The following is a 17,834-nucleotide window of genomic DNA, read 5'->3' on the forward strand; positions in this document are numbered from 1 at the left end:
ATTCATAGCATTTTTAAGTAAACACTCCATAAGCTGAAAATATAAAGGTGCCTTTTCCACATTCTCTATCAATTCAAAAAGGCAAACCTTTGTAGCTCTTACTTTGAGCTTGTCAAATTGAAACAAAATATCCTGGTCTTGAACCATCACTACCAATTCAACCTTTCATCTGTCAAATGACTAAAATACAAGCTATAATATAAAACCAACAAATGCCTCTCTCATATATGGTAGTGTAGTGGTTATGGTACTGAACTTAAAACCTAGAGATTGCGAGTTCAAATGTCACCATGGTAAATTTAATATTGAGTTCAGTAAATCTGGTAATTTGTGGACAAATTGTTACTGTGTCAATGACTGGAGATGGTATTCTTTCTTCTTCTTCCATACCTGTAGTAACTTTTCAGAAATATATATTATATAGTTTTCTTTGTTTCTACACTGACACATTTGTGCATTACCTCAATATTGATGTGCATAACAAAATTAATTCAGTGTATGGAAATTAGAGGGAACAATGCTCAGAATGTCCCGTGTGCTTTACAGCCAGTGAAATACAGCCATCTCTCATTTAGCACTCCTAAAGTGTTCCTAAAAAACTGCATGCTTAGTGAGAACCTGCTAAAGAACAATCGCTTTCCAGTAAGAAAACATGCATCAAGCGTGGATTACATTCCTGATTTGTAATTTTTTTTACATTAAAAACCTATTAGTTTCCTTGAACCTACCTAACTGGCTCAAAAATCCTCTCAATAACTTTTCTCCTGCTCATCACTTCCCATCTCCAACTCTCTGCCTCCCGCCCAAACCCTCACACCTCTACTGGGCACAGCTGATTCTGTAAATCGGTGTTCCCGGTCCACACTAGACCCTTATCAGCCAATGTAAGCAGTCAAGCCTCTGCTGGGATAACATCAGTCAAACTCGAAATTGTGCCTCAAACAAATATTTGCACACACAGAGTTCAGGACCCTCAGAAACTACTCACTTGTTTGCAGCAAGTCGGACAAACTCTTCAAATGGTGGCTCCTTTTCTCCACCTCTCCCTGTTTCCAGAGCTCACTCTCCCTTCCTGCACTGTGAATGGGCGAGCTGCCAGTCAATCATGTTGCCATATGGCCATCTGCATCCAGCATGATCAGGCACCAATGGAAATCTGGCTACGCATGGCATCACAGTTTCACAAAGCTTTGACTGGTGGAGCAGCAGAATACACTCCACATGCCATGTGAGCAGCTTTAATAATCAAGTGCACAGCACCTGATGGTTTGGTGCATGCTTGTGCAGGCGCACAGCTTAGAAGGAATTTAGCACCTGGGTTCAAGAGTTAAGATAAGTTCCTTAAAAATAAAACAATACATCTGTCCCCTCCTTCAGCTTCAGAAGAGTAACACAGTTCAACACTTCATCCCTCCCCAAGACTGGGATCCCCTTGGACAAGTCTCCCAATTACCATCAGGCTAAGTTAAAAGCATCTTCAAAAATAATAAAAATTCCCCTCAGCCATCCTCCTATGCTGAGGAGCTTCCACAATGTCAAAAAAAAGAGCAAAATGAAAAAAATTCCAACTCACCACCATGATGCTGCCTAGTTGGCGAAGTGACGTTCCTAATGCATGGAGTGAGCTGCCCTTCTGTCCTTTCGTGTGACGAGTCGCGAGAGCGATCACTTGACCTGCGCCGATCACGTGATCGCTCGTACCCGGTGGCTGCATGGAGGCTCATTTTGTTAATACGTGCTGTTCCAAGCTTTGGTGTACGTGAAGGAGCACTGCAAAATTAAGCAAACCAATCATGAATCCTGAAAACAAACAAAAAAATGCTTAACAGTGTTTATTCCATTACTACTTCCTTTAATGCTTGACACAGGCGTGCATTAGTAAGATTTTCATTCTGTGCACTGAATCTTTACAACAACTTTCAAAAATTGCAAATATTACCAAGAACAGATTCAACTTTACATTGTTATAAACTAAAACAATGGAACATTTATACCAAATTCTAAGTCAGTACTGGTATTGACAGACAGGGTGTTCAGAATCATATGAAGCAATATACGCAATGGCATACAGGTAAAGACCCTCTCGTCTATTCAGTCTGTCCCAGACAATTGCAATACCTGTGTACCACAATAGTTGCACTCCACCACACCTGATGCCATGTGATCTCCTGGATGAGGTAAAAGAACGGATTAAAAATCAAGGTCAATTAGTTTCAATCAGGGTAAATCAGGGAGCTATATCCAGAAGCAGAAGAGTCAATAACCGGAGGGTACAGATTTAAGGTGACACACAGCCTTTGCCCCTTTATACATATTTTCCCCATTGAATGCAAATAATCATTGTTTCACTATGTCTTTGGACTTTATCTTCCTAATAATAAAACCCTCTCATAGCACTAAGTTTTACCAATAATCTTTGGAAGAAATAAACACTTTCTAAACTTCACCTAGCTGGGTGACACATTTCATCCCTCCTTTGAAAACAATCTCTTCTGGTTTATTTCAAAATGCAAAGGAAACAGAGGTGACATGATGTCAAAAAGATATAATAATTCTCAATGTTATTGAAATTTATTGTAATAGTGGGATGTGTGCACGTGTGTGTGCGTACAAGGCTTAATTGAATTAGTCGGGGTGCTTTGATCTAAGAGAGGTCTGGTTTGAAATGTTAATTAGATAAACATGGGGAAGCTTAGAAACATAGGTGTCAAGAGAACATTTGCATTTTGAAATAAACCAGAATAGATTGTTTTCAAAGGAGGGGTGAAATGTGTCACTTAGCTAGGTGAAGTTTAGAAACAGTGTTTATTTCTTCCAAAGATTACTGGTAAAACTTAGTGCTATGAGAGGGTTTTATTATTAGGGAGATAAAGTCCAAAGACATAGTGAAACAATGATTATTTGCATTCAATGGGGAAAATATGTATAAAGGGGCAAAGGCTGTGTGTCAAGAAAGGCATTTTTTAAAGATCTTACAAATGTGTGAAAAGCCTTCAGCAACCATGCCTCAAGCTGCTGTCCTCAAAAGGACTGAAGTTAAGAAAACTCACTGGGAATTCAACTTGTTCAGAGTATCATGTTTCTTTGCCTGGGTCTTTTAAAATCTGTGTGTCTTACTATTGCCTTAACCAAAGTTAGATTGATTAGGGGACTTAGAAGTTATCATAGTAGTAATTTGTAGATGTATGTATGTATTTAAAATAAGTTCTCTTATTAATAAACGTTTAATTTAGTTTTATGAAAGCCTTATAAGACTTGGTAGTCTTATTACTACTGAGTTCAAGGCACACATCTCGAAATTTATACAAATTGAAAATTAGTTGTGACAGTTGTTTCAAGTTTCCCTTTGGGATTTGAACAGCTCAGCATTTACTGTCAGCTGTGTCATAACACATGAGGAAGCTCCAAAAAAAAAACAGCAGGTTATGATGATCTGGAAGGTGCTGAAAGTGTGGTGGTATCAGTTCAACGCTAACAATCAAAAAGGAATTGGATAAATACAGGGCTATGGGGAAAGCGCAGGGGGACTAATTGGATTGCTCTTTTAAATAGTCTGCTAATGGCACACTGGGCCTAATGGCCCCATGCTGTGCAACCATTTTATGAAAACGTGTACAAGTGTAACCGGAAATCAAATTTTTGACTCCAGAAGGACTAACTATTCTATATACACTATTAAAGCGGTGCAAAACATGTTTCTATATCCAAGGAATGAAATTACCGTGTAATTTAGCACCTATTTTCTAATATATAGTTAAGAGGAGATCAAACAGAGATGAAGAAAATTTCAAGGGATTCTGATAATGTAAAAGGAACTATTTCCACTGGTCTCTGAATTGATAAATTGAGGAACTAAATTTAAAGAGCTTCGCCAAAAGAACAAAGGAATTGTTTTGTTTTTTTTTATTTTGTCCTCCTCTTGTTTTTATACAATTTGTTAGAACATAGAATGCCCACAAACAGAAACACTGAAGCAGAATCCAGGATTTTTTTTTTAAGTTAAAGGAATCAGATAATGAACTGAAAAAAGCCAAACTTAACAAGCATATGGAGCAGGGGAAATGGGACAAAGTCCAAAGTCTTTGAGAGCCTGCTGAGGCACGATGGCCCAAATGACCATTATAACCTTCTCCATTATAAATTCTATGATTCTAAATCATTCTGCTATGTTGTTACATTTACATAGAACAATCACCACCCCTGGCAAAAAGTTTTGATTTTTTTTAAAGCCTACCGTTTGTACGAAGTTCCACTTTGAAAAGGAAACATTTCTCTGAACATACCACAGAAAAAGATACTTTTGTCCAAAAGCCCCAAGGATGAAACATTAGGCAAGTGTTCCAAAAGCAGCGATTAATTAAATGCCCTTTTGTCTCATGAATGTTATGGTAGAGAATTTTGATTGAATTTGTGCATTTTGTGACTCAAGAGAAAGCAGTTTTAAAGCAACTTTGCAAGCATCTTTGCTTTCATTTCAAATTTAATATTCATTATTCAACTTATATGGCTTCTGTTTGCAAGTGGGATCTGTACAAATGCTAAGGTGAGACATTTATGACCTATTCATCGCAATCTCTGCTCAGCTTAGCTTCAAAGAACGTCTTTTTAGGGCATTAAATTAGCAATGGTTTACATTACACATTGCAATAGAGCAATGCGCTACTTTGACACTGAACCATCAGAAAATCAAGCCTTCAGTGCACAGCACATTTATTAAATTGCATCATAATTTTGAACTATCTTGTATGGAACCAAACAGAATACAATTCACTGTTGCTCACTGTCCAGAAATGGAGATGATGGTACTGAGCACAAGACTAGTGAACACCATCCTTCAAAGGAGTCTGCCTGACTTGCATAGAAGACAGTTTGTACTATTAAAGAACAAACTTTCACAGCCTCGTGACGTCCCCAATGTGCTTTATAGCCAATGAAGTACTTTTGAAGTGTATTCACTGCTGTAATATAGTAAATGTGCAAGTGAATTTGTGCTCAGCGAGGTCTCACAAATGATAAACCTGCTTTGAGCGATCCTGCTCAAGGGATAAATATTGGTAAAGAATACATGGGAGAGCTCCCTGACTCTTCTTCAAGTAGTGCCATGGAATCTTTCCCATCAATCTGAGTGGACAAATGGGACCTCAGTTTAATGTCTCATCTCCCAGTGCAGCATGCCCTCAATAGTGCACTGGGAGATATGTGCTCAGGTATCAGGAGTGGGACTTGAACGCACACCTTCTGAGAGTGTTACCCACTGAGCCATGGCTGACATCTTGATTCAAGAGTAGAGAATGTGGAAAAGAAAATTAGAAACAATTGAAATGGGAACCAAAAGAAAAAAGCGATCCACTCAGCTCAGAATCATTTCTAACCCTCCTGCCAACAACTTTTATCCCTTCTGATGCTATTTAGGAAAAATTACTGAAATTTGTAAATAGATGTGCAGGAATTCTCAAACATTCCAGTAATTGTTGCATTCAAATAGCCACTAAATGAAAGTTAGTGGCTTTCACATTTTTCTCCATTGCTACCGATACAAAAATTGCCCCACTCCACCCCATACCAGGGGATACATGGACTATTCAAAGGAAAGCATTCATTACTTTTCTAGCAGAGACCCACAAAACATTTGCGGTGAAATCACCTTTATTGCAACAATGCTTCTTTAAATCCCCATTCCCGTGCAATTTCTCTCAGGTCACACTCATCTTGTTCCTCTCAAACCATCTCCATCCTATTTCACCCTTTCTTCCTATACCATCTTCCTCCCCAATTCCATCCCTCCATACATCCTCCCGCCCCCTCCCATGCCAATGCCCCCATCCCCCACAACCCCATGCTGCCCCCAGTCCATCTCACCACCACGTTGTTACTTGCAGTGAGTAAGGGATACACTGCAATAGAAGAACAGGCTAATAAAATCAAAGATTGAAAAATAAAGAAATCTGGTGACATTAGGATCTTAATTTGAAAACCTGAGAGAAACATCAGGGCTCCAACAAACCAATTTACTAAAAGAGAGCAATTGACTCATTTAACTAATGAGGTTATAACATTGAGAAGCGAATTGAGTCAATGTTTGAAAAGGAAGAACATAAGATTTATATAAATGACATACATGACTATGTGAGGGGTAGGATTAGTAGGTTTGCGGATGACACAAAGATTGGCCAGGTGGTTGACAGTGAGGTTGAGTGTCTTGGGCTACAGGAAGATATAGACGGGATGGTCAGATGGAAGTTAACGCTGAAAAGTGAGAGGTGATACACTTTGGAAGGAGTAATTTGACAAGGAAGTATTCAGTGAATGGCACGACACTAGGAAGTTCTAAGGAACAAAGGGACCTTGGCATGTGTGTCCATATATCTCGGAAGGCGGAGGGGCATGTTATTGGGCTGGTAAAAGAGGCATATGGGACACTTGCCTTTATCAATCGAGACACAGATTACAAAAGTAGGGAGGTCATGTTGGAGTTGTATAGAACCTTGATGAGGCCACAGCTGGGGTACTGTGTGCAGTTCTGGTCGCCACATTAAAGGAAGGATGTGATTGCACTGGAGGGGGTGCAGAGGAGATTCACCAGGATGTTGCCTGGGATGAAACATTTAAGTTATGAAGAGAGGACGGATAGACTTGGGTGTACAAGATTATGAGGGGCATGGGCAGGGTGGATAGGGAGCAGCTGTTCCCCTTAGTTGAAGGGTCAGTCACGAGGGGGCATAAGTTCAAGGTGAGGGACAGGAGGTTTAGGGGGGATGTGAGGAAAAACTTTTTTACCCAGGGGGTGGTGACGGTCTGGAATGCGCTGCCTGGGAGGTTGGTGGAGGCGGGTTGCCTCATCCTTTAAAAAGTACCTGGATGAGCACTTGGCACTTCATAACATTCAAGGCTATGGGCCAAGTGCTGGTAAATGGGATTAGATAGGTAGGTCAGGTGTTTCTCACGTGTCAGTGCAGACTCGATGGGCCTCTTCTGCACTGTGCAATTCTACGATAAGAGGATATACAGAAAGGAAAATTGAAGTAAGTCATGCGAGCTACCAATGAGGTGATTGGCCAAATTATATATTCTTGTAGTGTAGCAATTATGGTACTGGACTAACAAGCCAGGGGTGATGTGTTCATATCCAAGCATGGAAAGCTGTGGAATCAGTAATTTGTGGTTGAGCACCTAGATTCTTCAGAGAAGTGAATCTGCTGGGTTTGGTCTTTGAGGCTAATCCACACTATGTATGGTCATTGACTTAATTCCCTAGACATCTACTCGGTTGCAACAATACAAAAAAAAATCCTCTCATCTTCAACACTGCAGCACTCTTTTAGCTTTTTGTTTTTAAAAAGAATACGCTGTTGTTCTGAGTTAAGCTAAAACATGAAAGCTAGTCCTGCTCATGGGGAGACCCAAACCTTAAGTGCTTGTACAAAGGATGCTATTACTGCCCAAGACCAGAGGAAACAAAAGGAGTCCAGTAATTAAAAAGGTGGTAGACATGCAAACTGCATGTCAGTGCACAGTGTAACAAGGTGGTAAAGACGAAACTTCTAATGGGAGTAAACCAAAAAGGAAATATCATCCAGCCACCACATAACATCTAGTCCCACAATAGCATTGGAGAATTCCAGCTGCAAACTTAAAAGTAGATGAGAATATTGCATAATCGCATTTACATTTCATGTGCATAGATCTTCGAAGGGGCAGAACAGATTTGAGTGTAGCAGCTAACAAAGCATTCAAGATTTTGGGCTAAAGAATAGAGATTTTGAACACAGAAGTAAATTATGCTGAACCTTTATAAAGGTCTGGTTAAGCCGCATCTCAAGATTTGCATCCGGTTCTGGTCATCACACTTTGGGAAGGATGTGAGGGTCCTTGACAGAGAGTGAAGAAGAGGAGATTTACCAGAATGGGATGAGGGATTTTAGCTTCAAGCATAGCTTGGAGAAGGTGGGGTTATTCTCCTTGAAGCAAAGGAAATTGAAAGTGATTTCGTACAGGCGAACAAGATTATAACAGGTTTAGATAAGGTAGACAAAAATAAAAAGCTGTTCCCATTAGCTCATGGTACATGGTCTAGGGGACACAGGTATAAGGTTTTAAGCAAGAGATGCGAGGAGATGTGAGAAAGAAATTCTTTTACATAGCAAATGTTAATGATGTGGACCTCTGCTTACAAAGGTGGTGGAAAGGGTGACGATCAATGATTTCAAAAGGAAACTGAATGGGCACTTGAGAGAAATAAATTTGCAGGACTATGGGGATAGAGTAAAGGGGAATAGGACTAGAGAGCTGGCATGGACTTGATGGGCCAAATAGCCTCCTTCTGAACCTTCGGAGCTAAACAGTGAAGTTTCCAGCAGCTGGTAGTTTCAAACCCAAGCTGCATTACACATTCTTCAGTGGATGCATACCAACAATGACAGAAAGGTAAAGATTCTGTAGCTCATCGAGCTCGTCTCACACAATTGTGATACCTTGTGGATCACAAAATATACACTTTCCACCCCACCCAAAGCCACATAGTCTCCTGGGAGAGAAAACAGATATAAAGGCAGCCAAATTCAGGAGCAAAAGAATCTGCAAAATTCTTCCGACGTTGGGTACGTGTATGTCCCCCCGCATCCCTGCACCTAAGTGATCAAGGCTGGTCCATGAGATCAAGAATGAGCTGTTCAGGTTCTGAATTTTGGCATATTTAAGATGTAGCCTTGTAATATCTTGACCTTGGAGCATAACTGGCGACAGAAAATGGTTTTGTCAGAAGGATCCAAGAATGTGTTTGGAACAGATGATGTAGATGCTCGCTGTTGCCACAAACCTGAATGATTTCACCCATGGTTCACTATGCACAGTCTCAGTACACTCAATATTTTTATAATTCAATAGCCAACATCTGAGAATTTCACATGACTTTTCCTCACCTCCATCCATTATTTTCAGTTTTGTTACATTAGTTGAGAGCTGTGGGGTGGGGTGGTGGGCAGGGAAAGAGGAAGAGAGAGGGCTGGTAAAAATCTGCAAAAATGATAAGAACTATGTCACTAGTTCTGTAATTAACATCTTAAAATCACTTTTCAGGATTTGCATGTTTCAAAGCCATGTGCTTCTATGATTTTGTTAGCAAGCTGTTAATTATGGTGAAACACAGGATCTGCCTTATGATGTTAAGAAGAACTTATGAATCCAGCAGGCATTTATTAAATAATAATATTCGACTAGAACAGCATTACCAACATATTCCAAACATTTTAAATGGCCATGCTGATTTTCTAACTAATATTTCATGTTCAGGTTATATTTTATTTGTTATGCATGCACACCGCTTTGAACACATCCAGATGCTTTTCAATATTAAATGAAAACACTCAAGGGATGGCCAGTTAATTCAGGGGATTCACAACCTCATCTTGTTTTCTGCCTCTTAACTGCTCTCCCCTTAAGTGCATGTTCAAAGAAAATAGAACAGGTATTGAGGTCAAAAAAATCTCAATGCTGTTTCATTGGAAATTGCAAACTATTAGAAAATATGGATATGATTTAATAAACAAAGCAAGAAAAGATTTGAGAAATTCATGCCCCCAGCAAAGGGAATGCGTCACTTGAGAATCCAGTCAGTGACATAAATCATACAGGCTAAAAAAAGTTCTCAAAATTGACAGTCTGCAGCCATACTGAAATACCCATGAGAAACTGAATTGTAGCAGAGACCTCAGCCCCTCAGGCTGATTACCAAATTGAAGTTAAAATGGCAAGTAGCTTAAACACATTTAAAATGTAAGCAAAGTACTCACCAGCATGTTGAAACACAGTCACAGTTAAAAGTTGCAGATTCCACTTCACTTTACTAAGCTCCTGATTTTAAGTACATTGTGAGGAAGGCACTGGGTCAGTGTGGCTTGGAGAGGTGCAGGTGAATTTGGTGGTGGTGGGGGGGGGGGGGGGGGAGGCCAGCATGGAGGGGGAAAGATGGGAAAGTCAATTGCTCAGCAATGGCTGTGTATATCTACAATGTGCAAGATTGAGTTGATGATCTAGAAGCAGAATGCCCACCTCCCTTCTTACACAAAGAAGTTATTGCATGAAAACAAGCCATTCAGCCCAACAGTCCAATCTGGTGTTTACTCTTCACAAATTAAAAGTGCCTCTTAGTGTAAGCTGAAAATTTCCACACCACTCATCTCGGGCTACATCCAAGTCATTGATATACAAAATGGCCAGGAGTGGTCCCAGATCTAATCCCTTTGGGTCACTACTACTGCCACTAAAAACTGCCTTCAACTCTTACTCAATTTTATCCCTTTCAACCAGCTTCCAAATTCAGTTTCTTGAAGGCTTTCAAGGCTGACATTCACAGTGTTTCACAGAGGGAGTGCTGCACTGTCAAAGGTGTCCTCTCAGATGAGGTGTTAATCCAAGGCCCCAGTATCCTTGCCAAGATTTATCCATCAACTAATATTGAAAAGAAAGGTTATCTGGACATTATCAGTTTTGTGTCAATTTGAAGGCCAATATTTTTAAGTGCAGGGGGGTTAAAACTGGTTCCATGAGGTTTTGCGTTTATATAGCACCCTTCACAACCTCAGTTCTTTACGGCCAATGAGGCGCTTTTGAAGTGTAGTGTTTAATGTAGGAAACACAGCAACCAATTTGTGAACAGCAAGGTTCCACAAACAGCAAAGTGGTAATCTGTTTAATGGTGCTGGTCAACAGGGAAACATTGACCAGGATATGGGAAACATCCCCCTCTCTTCTTCAAAATAGTGCCATGGGATCTTTTTTATGCTCATCTTGGGAATGGGCAGGGGGATGGAGGAATGGGGGATATGTGACTTCAGTTTTAAGTCTAAGGCTGACAGTACAATACTAGAAATGCCAACCTGGATCATGGTTAGAAGAGTAAGCTCACTGTTCAAGAAAGGAGGGAGAAAGAAAAAGTGGAACTACAGGTCAGTGAGCTTGATATCAGCTGTCAGTATTTGCTGGAATCCATTATTAAGGAAACAGTAGCAGGACATTAGAAAATTGCAATATGATTAGGTAGAGGCAACATAAGAACCGAAGAAAGAGGAGGCCATTCAATGAGGTCATGGCTGATCTGCCCCAACTCCTCTTTCGTGCCAGCTCCTTGTAGCCCTCAACTCCCTGATATTTCAAAAATTTATCTACTGCCTCTTTAAACACTTTGTGATCTAGCCTCCATAACTCTCTGGGGTAGAGAATTCCAGACATTCACTACCCTGAGAGAAGAAATTCCTTCGCAACTCAGCTTTAAATGAGTGTCCCCTTATTCTGTAACTATGTTCAAGATTCCCCCACCAGTGGAAACATCTTCTCAACACCTACCCTGTCAAGCCCCCTCAGAATCTTGTACGTTTCAATAAGATCACCCCTCATTCTTCTAAACTCTAATGAATAAAGGCCTAATCTGTTTAGCCGTTCTTGATAAGTCAACCCCTTCATCCCAGGAATCAATCTAGTGAATCTCTTTAGAACTGCCTCCAATGCCAGTATATCCTTTCTTAAATAAAGGGACCAAAACTGTACACTGTACTCCAGGTTCGGCCTCACCAACACCCTGTACTCTTGTAACAGGACTTCCCTATTTTTAAAATCCAACCACCTAGCAATACAGGTCAAAATTCTAATTGCCTTAATTACTTGCTGTACCCGCATGCTAACTTTTGTGTTTCATGCACAAGAACGCCCAGGTCCCTCTGTGCTGCACTTTTTTGGTGTCTCTATTTAAATAATGGTCTGCCTTTTAATTCTTCCTACCAAATTCATGACCTCGCACTTTCCCACATTAAACTCTATCTGCCAAGTTTTTGCCCACTCACTCAACCTATCTATATCCCCTTGCAGATTCCTTATGTCCTCATCACAACATGCCTTCCCACCTCTTTTTGTATCAACAAATTTGGATACATTACACTCTGTCCCCTCCTCCAAGTCATTAACATATATAGTAAATAATTGAGGCCCTAGGAATGATCCTCGTGGCACTCCACTAGTTACGTCTTTCCAACCTGAAAAAGACCCATTAATCCCAACTCTGTCTTCGGTGTGTTAACCAATCCTTAATCCATACTAATACATTACCCCCAATTCTGTGAGCTCCTATCTTGTGCAACAACCTTCTATGTGGCACCTTATCGAATGCCTTCTGGAAATCCAAATACACATCTACTGGTTCCCCTTTATCAACTCTGCTTGTTATATCCTCAAAGAACTCCAGCAAATTTGTCAAGCATGAGCTCCCTTTCACAAAACTATGTTGACTCTTGTTTGATTGCGTTAAGCTTTTCTAAATATCCTATTTCTTCCTTAATAATGGACTCTTGCATTTTCCCAATGACATATGTTAGGCTGACTGGCCTGTAGTTTCCTGCTTTTTGTCTACCTCCCTTCTTGAACAGGGGCATCACATTAGTAGTTTTCCAATCCAGTGGGGTCCTCCCAGAATCCAGAGAGTCCTGGAGTATTTTGAACAATGCCTCCACTATCTCTGCAGCCACTTCCTTTAAAAAAACATGGCTTTGAGTAACAAGCAAAATCTAATGGATTTTGAGGATTTAATGAGCAGGGAAGATAAATGGGAACTAGCGAATGTAGTATATTTGGATTTTCAAAAGGTATTCAGTAAGGTGCCACATGAAAAGGTTGTTGCACAAGATAATGGGCTCATGGGGGTTGGAGATAATGTACAGTATCAACATGGATAGAGCATTGATTGAAAGGCAGAAAACAGAGCACAAATAAATGGGCAATTTTCAGGTTGGAGCCATTAGAGTCAGTGCTGGGGCCTCAGCCATTTACAATCTAGATTAATGAACTGGATGAAGAGACCGAGTGCAATTGTTAATGGTACAAAGTAAAGTGAGAAGCAAGTTGCGAAGAGGACAGAAAGAGTTACAAAGCAATATAGCCAGCTTGAGTGAATGGGCAAGTAGTTAGCAGATGGAGTACAATGAGGGGAAATGTGAGGTTATTTACTTTGGTAGGAGGAACAGAAAATCTGACTGTTTACATTGTGAGAAACTATTAAATGTTGGTGTGCTGAGGGATGCGAGTGTCCTTTTATATGAAACACAAAGTTAACATGCAGGTACAACAAGCAAGTTGGAAAGCAGGTAGTATATTGACCTTTATTGTACGGAAGTTGGAGTATGAGTAAGGAAGTCTTACTACAGCTGCACAGTGTTTTAGTAAGTGGGACCACACCTGGAGTACAATCTAAAGTTTTAGTCTCCATACCCAAGGAAGAATATACTTGCCTCAGAGTGCAATGGAACTCCATTGGATTGATTCCTGGGATGAGAAGGTTACCGTATAATGAGAGATTGACTAGAACAGACCTGTACCTCGAGTTTAGAAGAATGAGAGGGGATCTTATAGAAACATATAGATTGGCGAGAAAGCTTGACGAGAAAGCTTGACAAAGTAGATACAGAGGTTGTTTCCACTAGCTAGAAGTCTGGAGCTAGGGGGCACAGCCTCAGGGTAAGTGGTTAGTTATTTAAGACCGAGATGAGAAACATCTTCGCTCAGGGTTACGAATCTTTGGAATTCTTTACCCCAGAGGCCTATGGATGCTCAGACGTTGAGAATATCCAAAGCTGATAGAGATATTTTTGAACTCTTATGAGAACCAAGAAATATAGGGACCTGGGTGGAAAAATAAGAGTTGAGATTGAAGATCAGTCAAAATCTTACTGAATGGCAGAGCAGGCTCAACAGATCAGAGGGCTTACACTTGTTCCTATTTAAGTTCTCATGGCCCTGGAGTGGGGCTTGAGTGGTTAGAATGTGGGCTCACTACCATATGAAGTAGTTGAGGTGAACAGTATGGATACCTTTAAGAGGAAGTTAGATAAATACATGAGGGAGGACGGAAGAGAAGGATATGCAGATGGGGTTAGATGGAGGGGTGTGGAGAATAAACGCTAGCATTGACAAATTGGCCCAATGCCCTGTTTCTGTGCTAAGTTCTATGTAATACAATGTAATCTTTCCTGAGCCATGTCTCACCCAATGCCTAAAAGCAGCACAGCGATGTCAATTTAGTAGAGTTACACAGCACATGCTGTATTGATATGGGTACGTTCTGCTGCACAATCGGAACAGAAAAGATCCTTCGGGGTCACAGCTCAATTGAACCATCCAATTCTACTATAGCGAAGAACATGACAGCACTTATAAAACGCAAGAATAGGAACAGAATCACCTTGAAAGCCACCCTCATACTAAACAAAAAAGGAAAATTCCAGCACTGAAGAAACCCACCTTTAAAAAAACGTTCTCCATCTAGGAGACTGAATTAGCAGAATGATTAACAAACGACAACAGAAATTAAGAGTTTTAACATATAGCAGCTAGATGGAAGTGCTGTCGATTTCAGAGTAAACTGGGTTATCAAAATATTATTTGTCAAGTGAACTGATTAACAACTGCTGAGTCAGCTCACATTTCAGGCAGTGAAGTGGCAATTGTAATAAGTCATCAAGGCTGCTCTGAATGGACGTTCAACCTCAAATCCATAATAAGCAAAAAGAAATGTTATATAAATAAAAAGAGCAAAATGTAATTGTCCAACAGATAACTTACTGTCTTCAATTTAAATCTGAGAAGGGAAATTAATTTTTGCCAAGTTGAACTCCCGCTAAAGGACTTTACTGGGCTACACGTTAGACTAAAGATGCATAATTTTAGCTACATTTACAAACATCCAGGCACACAAATGCAATCTTCTCACACCAGGTATAACATATTTCAGCTGGCAGCCTTTGAAAGTGAAAAAACACAAAATACTCTCAGCCTCTACAAGCAGAACATTTGTAAAACCGGAGTGTGGATTTGTGAAGAAAAATAGTGATAATCTGTTCATCACTGCTGTTTTTTTTAAGTATCTTCACTGAATTCAGTGAAGGTTAAAGATTATTGAAGTAGGCCAATGCAGTCCAACACAATACCACCAGAAGGCTAGGTCTCAGACCTACCAATGAGTTAAAGCTTAGGTTACAGATTTTTCAGTCCTAATACAGGAACTCAATCTCTTCCTGAATAACTGATTTCAACTGTTCCTAATTCTGTGCCAACTAGTTTGCAGTGACTCCTTTTCATAACTAACCATAGAGAAGAATCACACTTAAAGTTCTATGTCAAAATCTATATTAGTCCGATGCAAATATCACAATTCTTTCTGTGGACTGATATACATACCTTGATGTTTTACATGTAATGGGGAGAAAGCAGCAGGCTAAAAATTTCTGCACGCAAGACCAGTGCAAAACCCAGAACAGTCGCACTTGTGGAAAGAATGCAGCATCCTTGAGCATCACTTTTGAATCTCGGCATCTCCAGGACCTTGTTCGTCATTTCTCTGCCTTATTTATGAGCTGCGGGAGCCAGCAGCAAACCACTGCATCACTTAGTCGCCTTCAGAGCTTTTACAGCTCCTGTGCTGCTCGATTGTCAGAGCAACCTCTCAGTTCACACATTAAAATCACAGCCGCAAATTCCAAATCACTTCTGTGGTAGTTGCTGACTGGGAAGAGTGCTGCTGTGCAGGTGCTGACGCCTGGAACCTGACCCCCCCTGCCCATCCCCTGCCTCACTGGTCTTTGTTCTGCATTTGTGACTGCAATTACTCCAACTCTAAGCAGGGGTGATGATGGTGCAATTTGACATCAGGCGCCGTAAGGATTTTTTTCCCCCGCCTTTTCTCTCTCTTCCCAGTAAGATACCAGCTGCTTCTGTCGCCATCTGTCAAGCATTTCTTCATTGTGCATGTGCATTAGTTGCCTTCACTAAAGTGTAATGAAAAATTCAAAACGGGCCCACCAACTGTTTCACCCACCAAGAAAATTGGATGATGCACAAGTTGCCCTCAAACATCCATTGGTAAATTATGTACATTTTATAATTAACTGTATGTCCTAGGAATGTCAGTGAGGAAATGTTCAAAAAAAATCGTGCATTAAAGATAAATGAATGATTATAAAATCGCTTTGAATCACAAAATCACACAGCACAAAAGACGACCCTTCGGCCTAATGTGCCTATGCCAACTCTTTGAAAGAGTTTTCTAATTAGTCCCACTTCTTTGCTGCTTCCCCATAGCCCTGTACATTCTGCACATTATTAATACCGTAATGTCCAATACATTTTGTTGCATATTTAAGTTTCATGATGGTGCCACAACAATTTGCATTTCCACTTGTCTTAAGTGCAAGACACGTACTATGACACTGAAGAGTATGATTCAAATTGAATCAGAATTAAAATACATAAGAGGGAAACTATTCACCTGCTTTACCCTCAGCCATTGCTGCAGTTATTAGAGGGGATGGAAGAAAAATTAGTACATTAAGTGAAGGAATGGAGAAACAGGGACAGAGATGGTGAGGCAAGGAGGTGTGGTAGAGGGAACAAGGAGGGGGAGCAACCAAGGAGAGGCAGGCTGAGGAAGCAGCAGCAATGAGGAGAGGCAACAGGGAAAGAGACAATGACCAGGAGAGGCAGAAGAGGAGGAGGAGCTAAGGAGAGGTTGGCAGAGGAGGAGGAGGAGAGAGAGAGAGAGAGAGAGAGAGAGAGAGAGAGAGAGAGAGAACCTGGGATGCGATCAGCCGGGAAGGGGAAAGGAGGGGCTGGAGAAAACTGCTAAATCAAGAGTAAAAGGTGACAATGATAGAAGAACAGACAGCAAAAGACTCACATTTCTATTTCACAAGCTCAGAACATTCCAATTAAGTATATTTTTGAAGCATGTTCATTGTTTTAATGTAGGAAACATGGCAACCAATTTGCACACAGCATGGTTTGACTAACAGCAATCTGATAATCAGATAATTACTTTTAGTGAGTTTGGTTGAGGGGTAAACATTGCTATGGCCCCACGGAGAACTCCCCTGCTCTTATTCGAATAGCGCCCTGAGATCTCTTACCTTGAGGAGGCAGGCAACATCTTGGTTTAATGTCTCACCCAAAAGACAGCACCACTGACAATGCAGCATTACCTATTACATTGTTTAGACTTTTCTCAGTCTAGAATTTCTGATCTCAAGAATACTAATTACAGATAGACTCAACAAAATTCCCAAAATGCCAGTAGAAATCTTGGGATCCCATGTAAAAAATGGAATTTTGCATTCATCTTAAGTCAGTGACTCTGATCATTTAACTCATCTACTGCAAATTAAGTATCAGCAAAAATTGGCAAGGAGTTAGTGGTGAAAAGATTACAATGTAAAATGCATTTAAACTAATGCCCTCCTTGCTGAAAGCAACAGGTTTTGAATTGTTCAATACAGGAATTGCAGCCCAGGTGATAGCCATTCATGAATGTGCTAGTGTGAGTTCTTCACCCGAAAGCTGTCTCCCCAACAAGTGCAAAACAATTTTGTATTCTTCCAATTGAAATGCTTAACTAGTTGCCTTTCAAATAAAGTTATAGGCTCTGACTCAATAGCCATCGAGAGAGGCATATAAAATCAGACAATTAGCTGTAGAAATGCAGGGAGAACAGGATTTAACACCAACCATAATAGATTCATAGAAACTAGGAGGAGTAGGCCATTCAGCCCTTCGAGCCTGCTCCACCAATCATTATGATCATGGCTGATCATCCAACTCAACAGCCTGCTCCTGCTTTCTCCCCATATCCTTTGATCCCTTTCGCCCCAAGAGCTATATCTAACTCCTTCTTGAAAACATACCATGTTTTGGTCTCAACTACTTCCTGTGGTAACGAATTCCACAGGCTCACCACTCTCTGGGTGAAGAAATATCTCCTCATCCTAGTCCTAAATGGTCTATCCCATATTCTCAGACTGTGACCC

General features: G+C 40.5%; 1 protein-coding gene across 5 annotated transcripts in view; it reads right to left on the bottom strand.

Moving 5' to 3' along the window:
* Positions 1-17,834, bottom strand: part of btbd10b (BTB (POZ) domain containing 10b) — a 102,207-nt gene that overhangs the window by 41,303 nt on the left and 43,070 nt on the right. For 4 of the 5 annotated variants that reach the window (XM_078549386.1, XM_078549389.1, XM_078549388.1 and 1 more), the window contains one exon: positions 1,574-1,770. In XM_078549386.1, coding sequence (XP_078405512.1) covers positions 1,574-1,770 — 197 coding nt within the window. Of the gene's footprint in view, positions 1-1,573; positions 1,771-8,918; positions 8,959-17,834 lie in introns of all 5 variants that reach the window. The other variant, XM_078549390.1, reaches the window with a different exon arrangement.

This window comes from Cetorhinus maximus, chromosome 9 (genome assembly GCF_964194155.1).
Source record: "Cetorhinus maximus chromosome 9, sCetMax3.hap1.1, whole genome shotgun sequence".
NCBI classification, from domain to species: domain Eukaryota; kingdom Metazoa; phylum Chordata; class Chondrichthyes; order Lamniformes; family Cetorhinidae; genus Cetorhinus; species Cetorhinus maximus.